This window comes from Tachyglossus aculeatus, chromosome 10 (assembly GCF_015852505.1).
Source record: "Tachyglossus aculeatus isolate mTacAcu1 chromosome 10, mTacAcu1.pri, whole genome shotgun sequence".
Taxonomy (NCBI): Eukaryota; Metazoa; Chordata; class Mammalia; order Monotremata; family Tachyglossidae; genus Tachyglossus; species Tachyglossus aculeatus.
In genome coordinates this window covers 58073903-58091895 of record NC_052075.1, presented here as the reverse complement: position 1 = coordinate 58091895, position 17993 = coordinate 58073903, and the positions used below count along the sequence as shown (strand labels likewise).

Here is a 17993-nt window from a genome sequence, read left to right as displayed (position 1 = left end):
GAGGGGAGCACTGCAGTGGGAGCTGGCAGTGTGCCGTGGCCCGTTGCCGGGGTTTCCATCTGGACGGGGGGGGGGACAGCGCGGGGTCCTGGCCGGGCCTCCCGCAGTCGGAAGGGAGAGGGATGGAAGCTGGTCGGAAGGGTCTCAGGGTGGGTCGCTTGCTGGAGTCCTTCCACCCCGCTCTGCCCACGTCCCAGTCAGTCCCGCTCCGGGGTACATGTTTGCCCACGGCCGGCCGATGGGATCATCCCATTTTTCCTCCCCCCCCGCCAAACGGCAACCTTCAGAGCTTGATGCCCCACTTGTCCCTCAGTTGCCTGTGTCGGGTGACCCCTCCGTGTAGCCCAGGAGCCCAACCCCTAGCCCCTCATGCCACAGGGGTAGCCTCGCCACCCAGACTCCCGGGCAGAGATGGCCACGGCCGACGAACACCCGAGGAAGGGCAGCGAGGGTTGCATTGGATGGAGCGGGATCAGAGGTCTGCCTTCTCCTGATTCGCCTCAGTCGATCGTATTTATTGAGTATTTACTGTGTGCAGAGCACTGTGCTAAGGGCCTGGGAGAGTACAGCAGAACAATTTAACGGACACATTCCTTGCCCACAACGAGCTTACAGTCTCAGAGTGGGCGGGAGACATTAATAGAAATAAACTATCGCGTTCCCCAGAGCAATGACATCGCCCGGGGCTTTGAGAGAGGCCTGGAGCCGGAGAAGATCATCGGGGCCACGGATTCCTGCGGCGACTTGATGTTCCTCATGAAATGGTGAGGGGCAGGGAGGAGCGGGGGGAGCTGCTTTGTTCACACGGGGATGGAGTCAGGGTAACGCCAGGTTGGCGGGTTTGAGAAACGGGGAGGGTGGTGGATGTGTCAGCTGAAGGGAAAGCAAAGTGGGGAGGATGGCAGGGGGTTCAGTTTCGGCTCCGTCGAGCCTGGGGTGCCGGAGGACGTCCGCGCGAAGGTGTCTTGGAGCCAGGAGGAGAGGAGAGAGGGCAAGGCCAGAGAGGGAGGTTTGGGAGTCATCCACAGAGGTGGTAGTTGAAACTGGGCGCTCTTCCCACTCGGTAGCCACCGCTCGCTGTTACTCCTCCAGGGCGAGTAGTGGTTGGAGGTCAGGGGCAGGTTGGCTGGGGTGTTGGATGCCACCCCCCCTTCTCCATCTCCAGTTTTGGGGTTTCCAGCCGGTTAGGCCTTCGAACCCGGGCCTGGTGTGGGTGAGCTTCGGGGACCACACGGCCCCTACTCCCTGCCAGGGGTCCCCGCTCCCCCCCCAGAGCCAGGGCCGTCTACAGTCCCCGTGGTCAGCGGGTACAGGGCTGCCCCCAGAGTTCCCTAGCTAGGCTCCTAAAGCGGGCTAGTCCGCTCCATTCCGGCCTCCTGGGCGAGAAGCGGCCACCAGGGATGGGAGGTTGGGCAGGCACGGCCCCCCCACCCACGGGCATCTGTTTCCCCCGCCCAGGAAAGACACAGACGAGGCAGACCTGGTCCTGGCCAAGGAAGCCAACGTGAAATGCCCCCAGATCGTGATCGCGTTCTACGAGGAGAGACTGACATGGCACGCCTACCCGGAGGATGCAGAAAACAAAGAGAAAGAAGCGGCGAAGAGCTAAAGCCGCCCCCTCCGCCGCTCCTTTCTGTACATACCACCTCCGCCCCGCCCCGCCCCGCCGTCCCCGCCACCTCCATGAGAAATGTGCTTATTACTGTGCTCCCCAGGAGAGACGTCGCTGTCGGCTCTTCCGTCGCATAACTAATGATCCCCCCCCCCCCCCCCCCCGACCCGTTTGTGTTAGTCACCCCCTCTAGCAGTGCCCAGACATTTCCATTCCGTGTGTTGTAGACCCCTCCGGCCCCCCCCCCATCCACCCCCGCCCGGGCCCCGCTCATAAATTTTAGCACGGCGCTCTTCCGGACCTCGCTCGCTTTTCGAGCCGGCCGGATTTTAGAATTTGGGGATCCCGGGGCTGGGGGAACAGCAAGCCGGCAGACGGCCGGCCCGGGGGCCGTTTCCGAAACTGACCGCCCAGGGGGTCCCCGACCTCCCCGCCGCGGGCCAACACCAGCTCCCCTGGGCGTCCCGTCTTTCGGGGCGGGGGTGGGGGGGGTCGGGGGAGGCAGACCCAAGAGCCCCCCCACCCCGTGACCTCCCCTGCCCCGGGGGGCTTGCTGGGAAGTGGCAGCCCCTTTTGTATGATCACAGACAGTATATATATATATGTATTACTTTCCGCCCCTCATCTTATCTGGACTGTGTATTTATGTAGGTGCGAGCGACCGCCTGGGGTCTGAGCCGACCCGCCGGGCACCCTCTCCATCTCTGCCACCTCCCGGCCCCCCCCCTCCAGCCCCAACAACTGTCCGGTCACCAAAGAGGCGTCCCGCCCGCCCCGCTCCTCTCCTGCCAACGCAGGTACGTCCTGAGCCGGCGGGCGACCCCTCCCTTTCCTCTGCCTGCCCGGGGTGGGCAGCCCGGGGCCCCGAGGAGGGTCACCCCCGCCCCCCCGGCCCTTGGCATCACCTCAAACCCCGAGGGACTCGCAGCCAGGCCGGTCCCTTGGACGTCGTGTCCACCCCCTCGTGGTGCCTCTTTCTTCCTTTCTTCCTTGCCCCGATGTCTCCAGGTTCAGCACCCCCACCCCCGGGGATGGCAGTGGCTTGACCCTACCCCCAGCCCGGTGAGGGGTCCGAGGGACCCCCCCACCCGCAGCGGACAGGAGCTGGGGTCGTCCTGCCTCCCCCTGACGCCTGCCCTAGACCCTGTCAGGGGCCAGAGTCGGGCAGGGGCCGGGTGTGGCCCAACACCCCTCCGAAGAGCCAGTGCCCACCCCGTGCCTGCCCCGTTCTGAGGCTTGGGCTGCCGGCCCACGCTTCCGTGCAGAAGCCGCAGCCCTGTCCCACCCTGCAACGGGGTCAGTTGGCGGCTAGTCAGGTGGGCCGAAGGGGGGCTAGTCCCTCTCCCTGCCTTCCGGCCCCCCAACTTCCCAGCCCAGGCCCATCTCTGCTGGGGCCGCCGTCTGCGTCTGGGCCTCAGAGCGGGTCTCAAACCACCCCGCATTCCCCACCTCAGCACCCCCCCACCCGCATCGTCCCTCCGACACAGGGGTCTTCTGGACCCTAGGGGGACAGGGACCATGTCTAACTCCCACCCGTGAATCCTTTCCCAGTGCTTAGTACAGTGTTCTGCACAAAGTGCGTAGTACCGTAATCGTTACTACTACTACGCAGTGATGGGGAGGTGGCCCTTGGCCACCCACCCCCCGCCCCCAGCCAGGGGCGGTCCCAGCAGCTCAGACCTTGGGCTGCGGCCCCCCGGGGGGAAATGGGTGGCGACCCTGCCGGAAAATGACAACACTCAGATCCTTCCTTTCCGTTTGGTTTCCAAGGGCAGATCTGGGGAACGGGGTTGCCCTCGCGAGGGGCGGCAAGGGTGGACCCCCTAGGCCGTGGATAGCGGGGAGACTGAAAGCTGTGCCAGAGCGGTCCCTTAGCCCGCACCGGGTGACCGCCCCTCCTCTTCCTCCGCTCTTCCCCTCCCCGATCTTTCGGCCCAGGCGGGGATGTCGTTAGTACGGCAAGTGCTTAGTACAGTGCCCTGCACACAGTAAGCGCTCAGTAAATACGATTGAATGAATACCGTTGGCAACGCCGTCCCTCGGCCTCCGAGCGGGTAGAGGCTGGGGGTCCGGTGGAGACCCCAGAGAGGCAGGCCCTCCCTGCTCCCACTGTGGGCGAGGAGAGTGGCGTTCCACGTGGGGGCCATCCGACACGGCCCCCTGCCTCCTCCGCTCGGGCAGAATCCCTTGGGCCTCAATCTACCTCATCCCCCCCACCTCCCTCTGGCCCCTTTCTTGCTCGGCGGCGGCAGCGGGGGTCTTCACGCGACCCCCTCTGCCCCGGTGGCCCTTCCCCGGACCCCAGGAGGAAGAGGAGGAGTTAATGGGGGACGGGGGAGGTGGGGCTGGGGCCTCTCACAAGAGGTGCCCTGCTGCAAGGAACGAGCCATTAATTAAAGATAATTTCAAAGTCAACTGATTGTGATCATTAATGTCACAATAGATCAAAACCTAATTATCCCAGGCTAGGTGGGAACCTTCAGTATTAATCGGAAAATCTAATAGGAAACTGTTATGGCAAAATTAGGCTAAATTGAATCCAATGAACTTTTCTCCCTCTCGTCATCCTCCAGGCCGGGGCTGGGGCGGGGGGCCGGCCTGCCCGGTTCTGGTTTTTGCGAGCCGAGGTGAGGCTGCTCCCGGGACCACCCTCCCCAACACACACACACCATCCCGGTGAGGGGCTGCGTGTGGGTTGGGGGGGACGGGGTTTGCTGGAGGGCCCAAGCCCAATGCTGCAGAGGCCCTGGAGGGGGGATGGGAGTGGGGGCAGTGCCCTTCTCCCCACCTCTGAACCGGCTCCAGGGAGGACGAAGGCCCCAGGAGAGAGGAAAGACTCCGGAGGGCGATGTCTCCTGCCTCAGTTTCCCCATCTTTCAAATGGGGTTCGTTAATGCCGAACTACCTCGCCGGACGCGGCGGGTCCCCACCCCTCCCATCCGTGTCCGGGGAGCGTGCGGCCCCACCCTCCCCCTCCAAGCTGCTATTTCGGACTTGGGACAGTGTTTTCTGAGAGCCGCCGGGTCGCCTCGCCCGAGGACCTGGGGTCGGGCCAATCGGGCAGCGGAAAATCCCCCCCCACCCCGGGAAACTCGGAGTTCCCCTTCGGTCCTGATCTCCCTCCAGCAAAGGACACATTTGTTAATCCTCTCCCACCCCTGGGAGACTTCGCAGACCCCGAGGACACATTCGCGCCCCACCGGTTGCCTCGAACCCAGGGCCCCCCTCCTGACACACACCTTGCCCTGGGCCTCCGGACTCAGCCCCCAGGGTCCCCGCAGCCTTGCGTCCGCCGACCCCGGACGACTCGGACTCCGTTTTGGTCACACCCGCCGGACAGCCAGATTCCTCCCGGAGCCCGGCGAGGGCCCAGCGTCCAGGAAGGACGGACGGACGACGGCGGTCGCCCCGCTCTGCCCTCGGAGGGGCCCGAACGCCGGGTCCGATGGGCAGCCGGGAGACCGGACTCACAAGAACTGTCGGTGGAGCGGACGGAGACGTCTCTCTGCATCTCCTCCGGTCCCTTCCAGCCTCGATTTGGTTCCCCGTGCCCCCTCCCCCTCAAGCGGGAAAGCGCCCCATCGTGTGTCGTCTCCCCCCACCCCGTTTTTAACGTAAATGTTGAAGAGTAGAGACATCTCTGTGTTTCCAGGCTGACATATTCCCTCCCCCCGCCCCTCCACCTTTTCATATTCTTGTATTTGGATCTAATAAATGGTTGCTTTTTGAACTCCGGAGTCCGCGTCGAGGTGTGAAGGGTCTCCAGCCTCTCCCGCCCCCCCAGGAAGCGAGATCGCGGGTTGGGGGAGGCGGTTCGATCAATCAGTAGGTGGTATTTAGGGAGCGCTTACTATGCGCAGAGCACTGTACTGAGTACACTACATCGGAGTTGGCGGACACATACAAAGGACAGTCATCTGCTCCCGTGTGACCACTAGATATGGGGGGCAAACAGGGTGCTGACCGGAGAAGGGGGGACAGAGAGGGTGCCCCAAAATCAGGATTACAGACCCTAATGCTCTGCCCGCTGCCTGGGGCTTACTACAGCCTTCCTGCCTTCCCCCAAAACCCCGTGTCAAGTCTGGATGGGGAGGGGTGCTATAAAGCGGGAAGCACCACCCAGAAGGACTGGAGCTTGGCTTGAGGTACAAGCGCTTAGTACAGTGCTCTGCACATAGTAAGCGCTCAATAAATACGATTGATTGATTGATTGATTGAGGTGGAAGTGAAGCGTGCCTCAGTGGAAAGAGCCCGGGCTTGCGATTCAGAGGTCATGGGTTCGAATCCCGGCTCCGCTGCTTGTCAGCTGGGTGACTTTGGGCAAGTCACTTAACTTCTCTGTGCCTCAGCAACCTCATCTGTAGAAATGGGGGTTAAGATTGTGAGCCCCACGTGGGACAACCTGATCACCTTGGATCCTCCCCGGTGCTTGGAACAGTGCTTTGCATCATCATCATCATCAATCGTATTTATTGAGCGCTTACTGTGTGCAGAGCACTGGACTAAGCGCTTGGGAAGTACAAGCTGGCAACACATAGAGACAGTCCCTACCCAACAGTGGGCTCACAGTCTAGAAGGGGGAGACAGAGAACAAAACCAAACATACCAACAAAATAAAATAGAATAGAAATGTACAAGTAAAATAAATAAATAAATAGAGTAATAAATATGCGCAACCATATATACATATATACAGGTAGAAATGGGGGTTAAGATTGTGAGCCCCACGTGGGACAACCTGATCACCTTGGATCCTCCCCGGTGCTTGGAACAGTGCTTTTGCATCATCATCATCAATCGTATTTATTGAGCGCTTACTGTGTGCAGAGCACTGGACTAAGCGCTTGGGAAGTACAAGTTGGCAACATCATCAATCGTATTTATTGAGCGCTTACCGTGTGCAGAGCACTGTACTAAGCGCTTGGGAAGTACAAATTGGCAACATATACAGTCCCTACCCAACAGTGGGTTTGCACAAGTAAGCGCTTCACAAACACCAAAATTGTTATTATTTATTATTAAGCGGGGTAGGGCAGATGGAGCCCGGGTGCTCCCAGTGCCCAGCCTGACACCTCCTCACCCTGCTCCGCTGCTTGCCTCTGCCCTCCACCCCCCGCCCCGACTTCTTCTTGCTCCTGAGTTATGGGGTCTCTCCGGCCCGGCCTCGTAAAGTCTTATGAAGACATCTGTAGGTTGGCTGGCTTTATGGCCCGTGACCCCATAAACATGGGACAGGAGGGCCGTTCGGACCAATTCAGTGCCAAGCCTGCCTCCATTACTCATATCCTGTCTCCCCAGCCCAGAGCTCCTTGCCTCACCCCTCTCTCCCCCAGGCCCGCTCAACCCCACGGCCCCGGTGCGGGGGCGGCCGGCTTCCCCGGCCTTCCCGTGCCCGCTCTTCCCCATCATCAATCATCAATCGTATTTACTGAGCGCTTACTGTGCGCAGAGCACTGTACTAAGAAGCGCTTAGCACCGTACCTGGGGGCCTTTCGGGGGGCGGGGGGGGTAGGAGCCTTGGAGGTGGGCCACCTCTCCACATCCTCCTTTTAGACTGTGAGCCCACTGTTGGGTAGGGACCGTCTCTCTATGTTGCCAACTTGTACTTCCCAAGTGCTTAGTCCAGTGCTCTGCACACAGTAAGCGCTCAATAAATATGACTGAATGAATGAATGGAGCCCCCCTTCTCCCCTCTCCTCCAGGCACCCTCCCTCTCTCCACCCTCTACTCTCCTATCATCATCAACAATGGACTGTGAGCCCACTGTTGGGTAGGGACCGTCTCTATATGTTGCCAGTTTGTACTTCCCAAGCGCTTAGTCCAGTGCTCTGCACATAGTAAGCGCTCGATAAGTACGATTGATGATGATGATGAATTTAATGAGCTCTGACTATGCGCAGAGCACTGTACTAAGTGCTTGCAAGAGTACAGTACAAGAGAGTTGGCAGACACGTTCCCTGCCCCATTCATTCTTACTGTGTGCCAAGCACTGTACTAAGCACTTGGGAGAGTACAATGTAAGAATAAACAGATAACAATCCCTGCCCTCAACAATCAATCAATCGTATTTATTGAGCGCTTACTGTGTGCAGAGCACTGGACTAAGCACTTGGGAAGTACAAGTCGGCAACACATAGAGACGGTCCCGCTCACAGTCTAGAAGATAATGATGGTATGGATTAAGCGCTTACTATGTGCAAAGCACTGTTCTAAGCGCTGGGGAGGTTACAAGGCGATCAGGCTGTCCCATGGGGGGCTCACAGTCTTAATCTCCATTTTACAGATGAGGTAACTGAGGCCCAGAGGAGTGAAGTGCCTTGCCCAAAGTCACACAGCTGACAATTGGCGGAGCCGGGATTTGAACCCACGACCTCTGACTCCCAAGCCTGTGCTCTTTCCACTAAGCCATGCTGCTGCTCTGTTAAGCAACAAGCTTAGTCTTGTACTCTCCTAGGCGCTTAGTACAGCGCACTGCCCTCAGGAATACCAGCGGTTGATTCTAGTGACGGCAGACAGTCTTCCCCTTCCCCGGCTGCGTCTCTCCCCGTCTCCGACTCCCCCCAATCTGTGGCTCTTCCCATCTCTGCATCTTTCCAGCCTGCAGCCTCCTCCCAAGGTGATCATCATCATCATCAATCGTATTTATTGAGCGCTTACTATGTGCAGAGCACTGTACTAAGCGCTTGGGAAGTACAAATTGGCAACATATAGAGACAGTCCCTACCCAACAGTGGGCTCACAGTCTAAAAGGTGGTGCCTCCATCATACTGTCCAACTCCGTGTCGGTTGCTATAGCAACACCCACCCCTCACCCCCTACCCAGGGAAGGAACACCACCCTCTGTAGAGAGGCCTGACCCTCACTTCCTCTTGTCTAACCTCAAGCTCTCCGGCTGCAAGACTCTGCCCACTGGATAAATAAATAAATTATATAAATAAATTATATAAATTATATATATATATATATAAATTATATAAATAAATTATATATATGTTATATAAATAAATTATTTATTTATTTTACTTGTACATATAATAATAATAATAATAATGGCATTTATTAAGCATTTACTATGTGCAAAGCACTGTTCTAAGCGCTGGGGAGGTTACAAGGTGATCGGGTTCACTCATTCAATCGTATTGATTGAGCGCTCACTGTGTGCAGAGCGCTGGACTAAGCGCTTGGGAAGTCCAAGTTGGCAACCTCTGGAGAAGGTCCCTACCCAACAGTGGGCTCACAGTCTAGAAGAGGGAGACAGACATATCTATTCTATTTTATTTTGTAGTTTTTGGTTTTGTCTCCCCGTTTTAGACTGTAAGCCCACTGTTGGGCAGGGACTGTCTCTATATGTTGCCAATTTGGACTTCCCAAGCGCATAGTACAGTGCTCTGCACACAGTAAGCGCTCAATAAATACGATTGATGATGATGACGATCTCTGACAGATACAGAACTACCTGGAGCTCCAAAGCTCCCTTCCCCTCTGGTGGTACCTCATCTTGCCTTGTCTGAATGTTTTCCTCCTCCCCTTAGCCACGCCTTTATTTTTTTTTAATGGCATTTATTAAGCGCTTACTATGTGCAAAGCACTGTTCTAAGCGCTGGGGAGGTTACAAGGTGATCAAGTTGTCCCACAGGAGGCTCACAGTCTTAATCCCCGTTTTACAGATGAGGGAACTGAGGCACAGAGAAGTGAAGTGATTTGCCCCAAGTCACACAGCTGACAGTTGGCGGAGCCGGAATTTGAACCCATGACCTCTGACTCCAAAGTCCGGGCTCTTTCCACTAAGCCACGCTGCTTCTCTACGTCTTCTTCACCTCTTATTCAATCATATTTATTGAGCACTTACTGTGTGCAGAGCACTGTACTGAGTGCTTGGGAGAAGCAGCGGGGCCTAGTGGATACGGCAGGGACCTCGGAGTCAGAAAGAGCTGGGTTCTAATCCCGCCTCTGCCACGTGTCGACTGCGTGACCTTGTGCAAGTCATTTCACTTCCCTGTTACCTCATCTGTGAAATGGGGATTAAGACTCTGAGCCTAATGTGGGACAGTGACTGTGTCCAACCAGCTTATCTTGTACCTACTCCAGTGCTTAGAACAGTGCTTGGCACATAATAAGCGCTTCACAAATACCACTATTATTATAACAATACAACAAAAAAACAGGCACAATCCATGCCCACAATGATCTGCAGCGTGGCTCAGTGGAAAGAGCACGGGCTTTGGAGTCAGAGGTCATGGGTTCAAATCCCCGCTCTGCCAATTGTCAGCTCTGTGACTTGGGGCAAGTCGTTTAACTTCTCCGTGCCTCAGTTACCTCATCTGTAAAATGGGGATTAGGACTGTGAGCGGCCCCGTGGGACCACCTGATCACCTTGTAACCTCCCCAGCACTTAGAACAGTGCTTTGCACATAGTAAGCGCTTAAATGCCATCATTATTATTATTATTATTACCAGTGATTGAGGCTGGAGACTCCGAAAGCTATATCGGCTTATTCATTTCTCATAACCAATAATAGTCATGATACTATTGATTCCTGTATATATCCCTGTATATATGTATATATGTTTGTACATATTTATTACTCTATTTATTTATTTATTTTACTATTTTATTTTGTTAGTATGTTTGGTTTTGTCTCCCCCTTTTAGACTGTGAGCCCACTGTTGGGTAGGGACTGTCTCTATATGTTGCCAATTTGTACTTCCCAAGCGCTTAGTCCAGTGCTCTGCACACAGTAAGCGCTCAATAAATACGATTGATGATGATGATGACGATTCGACCCTTCCTAGGTGCCAAAGTCCCGAGAAGCAGCGTGGCCTAGTGGAAAGAGCCCAGGCCCGGGAGTCAGGGGATGTGGGTTCTAATCCCGGCTCTGCCAAACGTCTGCTGTGCGACCTTGGGCAAGTCACTTAGCTTCTCTGTGCTTCATTTACCTCATCTGTAAAATGGGGATCAAGACTGTGAGCTCCAAGTGAGGCGGGGGCTGTGTCCAACCTGATGACCGGGTATCCACCCCAGTGCTTAGAACAGCACATATCCAGCACTTAGAACAGTGCTTTGCACATAGTAAGCGCTTAACAAATGCCATTATTATTATTATTATTAACAAATACCACTATTATTATCATCATCATCAATTGTATTTATCGAGCGCTTACTGTGTGCAGAGCACTGTACTAAGCGCTTGGGAAGGACAAGTTGGCAACATCTAGAGACAGTCCCTACCCAACAGTGGGCTCACAGTCTAAAAGGGGGAGACAGAGAACAAAACCAAACATACTAACAAAAGAAAAGAAATAAATATCATAAGCGCATATAGTAAGCGCTTAATAAATGCCATCATTATGATTATTAGGCCTCTACTCCAGGTTCTCCAGTTCTGCAATTGCCCCCCCCCCCGATCTGGTGCCTCTTCCGAGGAGAGGGGGGCAAGGAAGGAGAAAGTGTGGGAGTGTGTGGGAGTGTGTGTATGTGTGTGGTGTGTGTTGTTTTGTTTTGTTTCTCCGCTTTATGGCTCCCGCCGTCTGCTGAGAGGCCCGTTAGGGGTGGGCTGGCGCCGGCAGGCTAAAAGAGAGAGCAGTCTGCAGCTGCCAAATTTTCCAAACCAGTCCTTAATCTGCGGCGGGAGGAGGGAGGGAGACAGAGGCCCAAGGGGTGCGGATTCCGGAGTGGGGGGGGGGGGGGGTCCTCCCTCTCTCCCTTATTTCCCATCCCCCTTCCTCCCCCTCCTCCATTCATTCATTCATTCAGTCGTATTTATTGAGCGCTTCTTACTGTATGCAGAGCACTGGACTGAGCTCTTGGAAAGTATAATTCAGCAATAGGGACAATCTCTGCCCACACCGGGCTTACAGTCTAGGAAGGGGGAAGACAGACATCAAAAGAAGTAAACAGGCATCAATATAAATAGAATTATAAACACACCAAAACAAGTAAACAGGCATTAATATAAATAGAATTATAGATATGTACATATATATATATATACACATAACTGCTGTGGGGTGGGGGGGAGGGAAGAGCTTATTTCCCATTCCCCTCCCTCCTGGTCCCCCTCCCCCATATTTCCCATTCCCCTCTCTCCTCGTCCCCCTCCCCCATATTTCCCATTCCCCTCCCTCCTCGGCCCCTTCCCCATATTTCCCATTCCCCTCCCTCCTCGTCCTCTTCCCCCATATTTCCCATTCCCCTCCCTCCTCGTCCCCTTCCCCCATATTTCCCATTCCCCTCCCTCCTCGTCCCCTTCCCCCATATTTCCCATTCCCCTCCTTCCTCGCCCCCTTCCCCCATATTTCCCATTCCCCTCCCTCCTCGCCCCCTTCCCCCATATTTCCCATTCCCCTCCCTCCTCGTCCCCTTCCCCATATTTCCCATTCCCCTCCCTCCTCGTCCCCCTTCCCCATATTTCCCATTCCCCTCCCTCCTCGTCCCTTCCCCATATTTCCCATTCCCCTCCTTCCTCGTCCCCTTCCCCCATTTTTCCCATTCCCCTCCCTCTTCGTCCCCTTCCCCCAAATTTCCTATTCCCCTCTCTTCTCATTTCCCACCCCACGGCCTCCTCTTCCCCCTCCTCCTTATTTCCCATCCTTTTCCTCCTCATTACCCATCCCCACCTCTTCTTATTCCCTTCCCCTGCCTCCTCTCTCCCCCCCCACTTATTTCCTATTCCCTTTCCTCCTCTTCACCCTCATTTCCCCTCCCCTGCCTCCCCTTCCCCCTTCCCCTTTTCCTGCTCTCTCTTCTGCCTTCCTCAGAGCATCCCCTCCCCTTTTCCCTCCTGTCCTTTTTCTCACCTTTCCTTCCTGCCTCTCTCCCCCCACCCCTTCCTTCACCTTCTCTTTCTCTCCCTCGCTCTTTGTCTCTCCTCTCCATCTCTCCCTCTCAGGAGGCTGGTGGGTGGGGGTCTCCCAGTGTCCATCTCACCCCCTGCCAATTCCCCCCCTGCTCAGCAGGCACGTGGAGGGGGCAGAGCAGCAAACACCATCCTAACTCACCCCTCATCCACACGTCCACACAGACTGACTGATCCCCACCGTTGCTGGTTAGGGGCAGAGGGGGTCCTGGGGGGGGCAGTGAGGGTGTGAAGGAGACTCACACGGACCCACAAATACACGAGGCACCGATGCCCGCAGAGTCACAACCCCAGGCGGCCTCCGACACACACTGGCTCACACCAATCCAAGCAGGCCCACGTGCCCGGCAGCACAAAGACACAGCCTCCCTCCACAAAGGCACCACAACCCCACGGAAGGCCCGACCCCTCCTCCAGGCCCACAGAGCCCCCCTTGCCCACCCGAGACCCCAGCTCGGCTCCCCGAACCTGCCCGAGCCTCGGGGGCGAGGCTGGAGGACAATCAATCAATCAATCATATTTATTGAGCACTTACAGTGTGCAGAGCACTGTACTAAGCACTTGGGAAGTACAAGGGCAGGAGGAGGTTCCACCAAACCAGTCCTGCCCATCTCGGGTAGGGACTGTCTCTATATGTTGCCAATTTGTACTTCCCAAGCGCTTAGTACAGTGCTCTGCACATAGTAAGCGCTCAATAAATATGATTGATTGATCTCTTCCACCATGTCCTTGAAGCCTTGCGTGGTGGGGGGTGAGGATCTGCCCCGCGACCTTGGCCCGACACTGAAATCTCTAAATCCCCCATCCCAAACAGCTGTACATTGCCTGACACTCCATTTGCATGTTTAATTGCATCCTTATTGCATCCTATTTCCATACAGGTGCGCCGGATTTGCATTCATTTGCATGCGCTGTGCAGGCGAACGGGTAGCTATTGATTTACATCTGTACACGCCTTGTACCTCCTCTGCATATCATCTGGGTACAGTTGTATGTTTATTAGCGTTTGCATATTATTTGCATGCTGGTCCCATTGCCCGCCCGCGTCTGCACACCCGATTTGCATTGAGTGTGTGTTAGTCAACACACTTGTGCTTAAAGAAGCACAAGTACAATCCTCATCCCCCTGGTTTTTGCGGCTACAAAGGCATCCCCCCCATCTTACCTCCTTCTCTTCCCCACAGCACCTGTATATATGTATATACGTTTGTACATATTTATTACTCTATTTATTTATTCATTTTACTTGTACATATCTATTCTATTTATTTTATTTTGTTAGTATGTTTGGTTTTGTTCTCTGTCTCCCCCTTTTAGACTGTGAGCCCACTGTTGGGTAGGGACTGTCTCTATATGTTGCCAATTTGTACTTCCCAAGCGCTTAGTACAGTGCTCTGCACACAGTAAGCACTCAATAAATACGATTGATGATGATGATGATAATGCACACCCGATTTGCATATCGTGGCCAAGCGAGTGTGTGTTAATCAACACACTTGTGCTTAGAGAAGCACAAGTACAATCCTCATCCCCCTGGTTTTTGCGTCTACAAAGGCATCCCCCCCATCTTACCTCCTTCTCTTCCCCACAGCACCTGTATATATGTATATACGTTTGTACATATTTATTACTCTATTTATTTATTCATTTTACTTGTACATATCTATTCTATTTATTTTATTTTTGTTAGTATGTTTGGTTTTGTTCTCTGTCTCCCCCTTTTAGACTGGGAGCCCACTGTTGGGTAGGGACCGTCTCTATGTGTTGCCAACTTGGACTTCCCAAGCGCTTAGTACAGTGCTCTGCACATAGTAAGCGCTCAATAAATACGATTGATGATGATGATGATGATGCACACCCGATTTGCATATCGTGGCCAAGCGAGTGTGTGTTAGTCAACACACTTGTGCTTAGAGAAGCACAAGTACAATCCTCATTCCCCTGGTTTTTGCGGCTACAAAGGCATCCCCCCCACTTTACCTCCTTCTCTTCCCCACAGCACCTGTATATATGTTTGTACATATTTATTACTCTATTTATTTATTCATTTTACTTGTACATATCTATTCTATTTATTTTATTTTGTTAGTATGTTTGGTTTTGTTCTCTGCCCCTTTTAGACTGTGAGCCCACTGTTGGGTAGGGACCGTCTCTATGTGTTGCCAACTTGTACTTCCCAAGCGCTTAGTACAGTGCTCTGCACACAGTAAGCGCTCAATAAATACGATTGATTGATGTGGCGGAGCCGGGATTCGAACCCCTGACCTCTGACTCCAAAGCCCGTGCTCTTTCCACTGAGCCACGCTGCTTCTCAATAGATGGGGTAACTGAGGCCAGAGAAGTTAAATGACTTGCCCAAGGTCACACAATTGTCTGAATTACCAAAAAACATGACCCTGGAGACCATTCTGAGAGGGTGGAGGGCAACAAACCTGCCCTCTGTAGCCCTTAGGGGCTTGGCACCCGCTCCCTATCTTGGCAACTAAAGACCTCCTCTTGTCTGCAAGCCCTAATTAAATGAAAAGTCACTGAGAAGTAGCTTGGCCAAGTGAATAGAGCATAGAGCTTGAAAGTCAGAGGACTTGGGTTCTAATCCTGTTTCTGTCATTTGCCTTGGGTAAGTCAATTCACTTCTTCTGTGTCTCTTTTACCTCATAATAACGGCATTTATTAAGCGCTTGCTATGTGCAAAGCACTGTTCTAAGCGCTGGGGAGGTTACAATCAATCAATCAATCGTATTTATTGAGCGCTTACTGTGTGCAGAGCACTGTACTAAGCGCTTGGGAAGTACAAGTTGGCAACATACAGAGGCGGTCCCTACCCAACAGTGGGCTCACAGTCTAGAAGGGGGAGACAGAGAACAAAACCAAACATACTAACAAAATAAAATAAATAGAATAGATATGTACAAGTAAAATAAATAAATAAATAGAGTAATAAATATGTACAAACATATATACATATATATACATATATATCCCTCATTCATTCATTCCTTCAATTGTAGTTATTGAGCGTTTACTGTGTGCAGAGCACTGTACTAAGCGCTTGGAAAGTACAATTCGGCAACAGTTGAACGCTTACTGTGTGCAGAGCACTGTACTAAGCGCTTGGGAAGTCCAAGTTGGCAACATATAGAGCCGGCCCCTACCCAACAGCGGGCTCACAGTCTAGGAGGGGACAGATGAGGAAACCGAGGCACGGAGAAGGGAAGTGGCTTGCCCAGAGTCACACCGCTGCAACTTGTCCTTGCTCATGAGAGCCTTAGTTTCACAAGCTGTTGCCTGGGCAACCGGCCCCTCTCACTTCCAGTCCTGACTCCCTGGACCATGTGGATGGAGGGGGCCAGGAGGAGGGGTTCTTTCGGAAAACCCCCTCCTGCCCAGAGAGGATGGGGTTGGGGTGCCGTTGTGGGTCAAGGTGGACAGGTCCGGGGCAGGAGTTGTCACTGTGAGGAGTCCAGGCTGCTCCTGACCTCGCTGGTAGTCCATTCTTCATAGCTGGGCAAGCTCGAGAAGCAGCATGGCTTAGTGGATGGAGCACGGGCCTGGGAGCGAGAAGGATCTGGGTTCTCATCCCAGCTCTGCCACTTGTCCGCTGCGTGACCTCGGGTAAGTCACTTCACTTCTCTGTGCCTCAGTTACCTCATCTGTAAAAATGGGGATTAAGTCTGTGAGCCCTATATGGGACAAGGACTGTGCCCAACCTGCTTTTCTTGTACCTACCCCAAATAAACACCATTAATCAATCAATCAATCAATCAATCGTATTTATTGAGCGCTTACTATGTGCAGAGCACTGTACTAAGCACTTGGGAAGTACAAATTGGCAACACATAGAGACAGTCCCTACCCAACAGTGGGCTCACAGTCTAAAAGGGGGAGACAGAGAACAAAACCAAACATACCAACAAAATAAAATAAATAGGATAGAAATGTATAAGTAAAATAAATAAATAGAGTAATGGATTGATTACCCCCTGGCATCACATTCCATTCCGTCAAATGTACAAATTTTCCCTCACACGCTTCCGTCCCTTCCCACAGGTACCCCCAGCCCTTGTTCAGTGGAAAGAGCACACGGGCTTTGGAGTCAGAGGTCATGGGTTCAAATCCCAGATCCGCCACTTGTCAGCTGCGTGACCTCGGGTAAGTCACTTCACTTCTCTGTGCCTCAGTTACCTCATCTGTAAAAATGGGGATTAAGTCTGTGAGCCCTATATGGGACAAGGACTGTGCCCAACCTGCTTTTCTTGTACCTGCCCCAAATAAACACCATTAATCAATCAATCAATCGTATTTATTGAGCGCTTACTATGTGCAGAGCACTGTTCTAAGCGCTTGGGAAGCACAAATTGGCAACATATAGAGACAGTCCCTACCCAACAGTGGGCTCACAGTCTAAAAATGGATTGATTACCCCCTGGCATCACATTCCATTCCGTCAAATGTACAGAATTTCCCTCACACGCTTCCGTCCCTTCCCACAGGTACCCCCAGCCCTTGTTCAGTGGAAAGAGCACACGGGCTTTGGAGTCAGAGGTCATGGGTTCAAATCCTAGATCCGCCACTCGTCAGCTGTGTGACTTTGGGCAAGTCACTTCACTTCTCTGGGCCTCAGTTCCCTCATCTGTAAAATGGGGATGAAGACTGTGAGCCCCACGTGGGACAACCTGATTACCTTGTATCTACCCCAGCACTTAAAACAGTGCTTGGCACATAGTAGAAGCAGCATGGCTTAGTGGCAAGAGCCCGGGCTTGGGAGTCAGAGGTTGTGAGTTCTAATCCCTACGACCTTGGGCAAGTCACTTAACTTCTCTGGGCCTCAGTTACCTTATCTGTAAAATGGGGATTAAGATTGTGATCCCCACGTGGGACAACCTGCTTACTTTGTATCTACCCCAGGGCTTAGGACAGTGCTTGGCACATAGTAAGCGCTTAACATATACCATTATTATTATTATTATTATAGTAAGTGCTTAAATACCATATATATCATTTGTTGAGCACATATATATATATCATTATCATCATCAATCGTATTTACTGAGCACTTACTGTGCAGAGCACTGTACTAGGCGCTTGGGAAGTACAAATTGGCAACATATAGAGACAGTCCCTACCCAACAGTGGGCTCACAGTCTAAAAGGAGGAGACAAAACCAAACATACTAACAAAATAAAATAGAATAGATATGTACAAGTTAAATAAATAAATAAATAAATAAATAGAGTAATAAATATATACAAACATATATACATAAATACAGGTGCTGTGGGGAAGGGAAGGAGGTAAGATGGGGGGATGGAGAGGGGGACGAGGGGGAGAGGAAGGAAGGGGCCATATATGCACATAATAATAATAATAATAATAATGGCATTTATTAAGCACTTACTATGTGCAAAGCACTGTTCTAAGCGCTGGACACTGTTCCAAGCACTGGGGGGATACAAGGTGATCAAGTTGTCCCATGGGGGGCTCACAGTCTTAATCCCCATTTTACAAATGAGGTAACTGAGGCTCAG

General features: G+C 53.0%; 1 protein-coding gene across 5 annotated transcripts in view; it reads left to right on the top strand.

The window, feature by feature from the left end:
• The window catches only part of CBX5 (chromobox 5), a 40973-nt gene extending 39217 nt beyond the window's left edge, over nt 1-1756 (top strand). For all 5 annotated transcript variants that reach the window (XM_038752998.1, XM_038752997.1, XM_038752993.1 and 2 more), the window contains exons 4-5: nt 667-764; nt 1459-1756. In XM_038752998.1, coding sequence (XP_038608926.1) covers nt 667-764; nt 1459-1609 — 249 coding nt within the window. In that variant the 3' untranslated portion in view covers nt 1610-1756. The remainder of the gene's footprint in view (nt 1-666; nt 765-1458) is intronic.
• The last annotated feature ends 16237 nt before the right edge of the window (nt 1757-17993 follow it).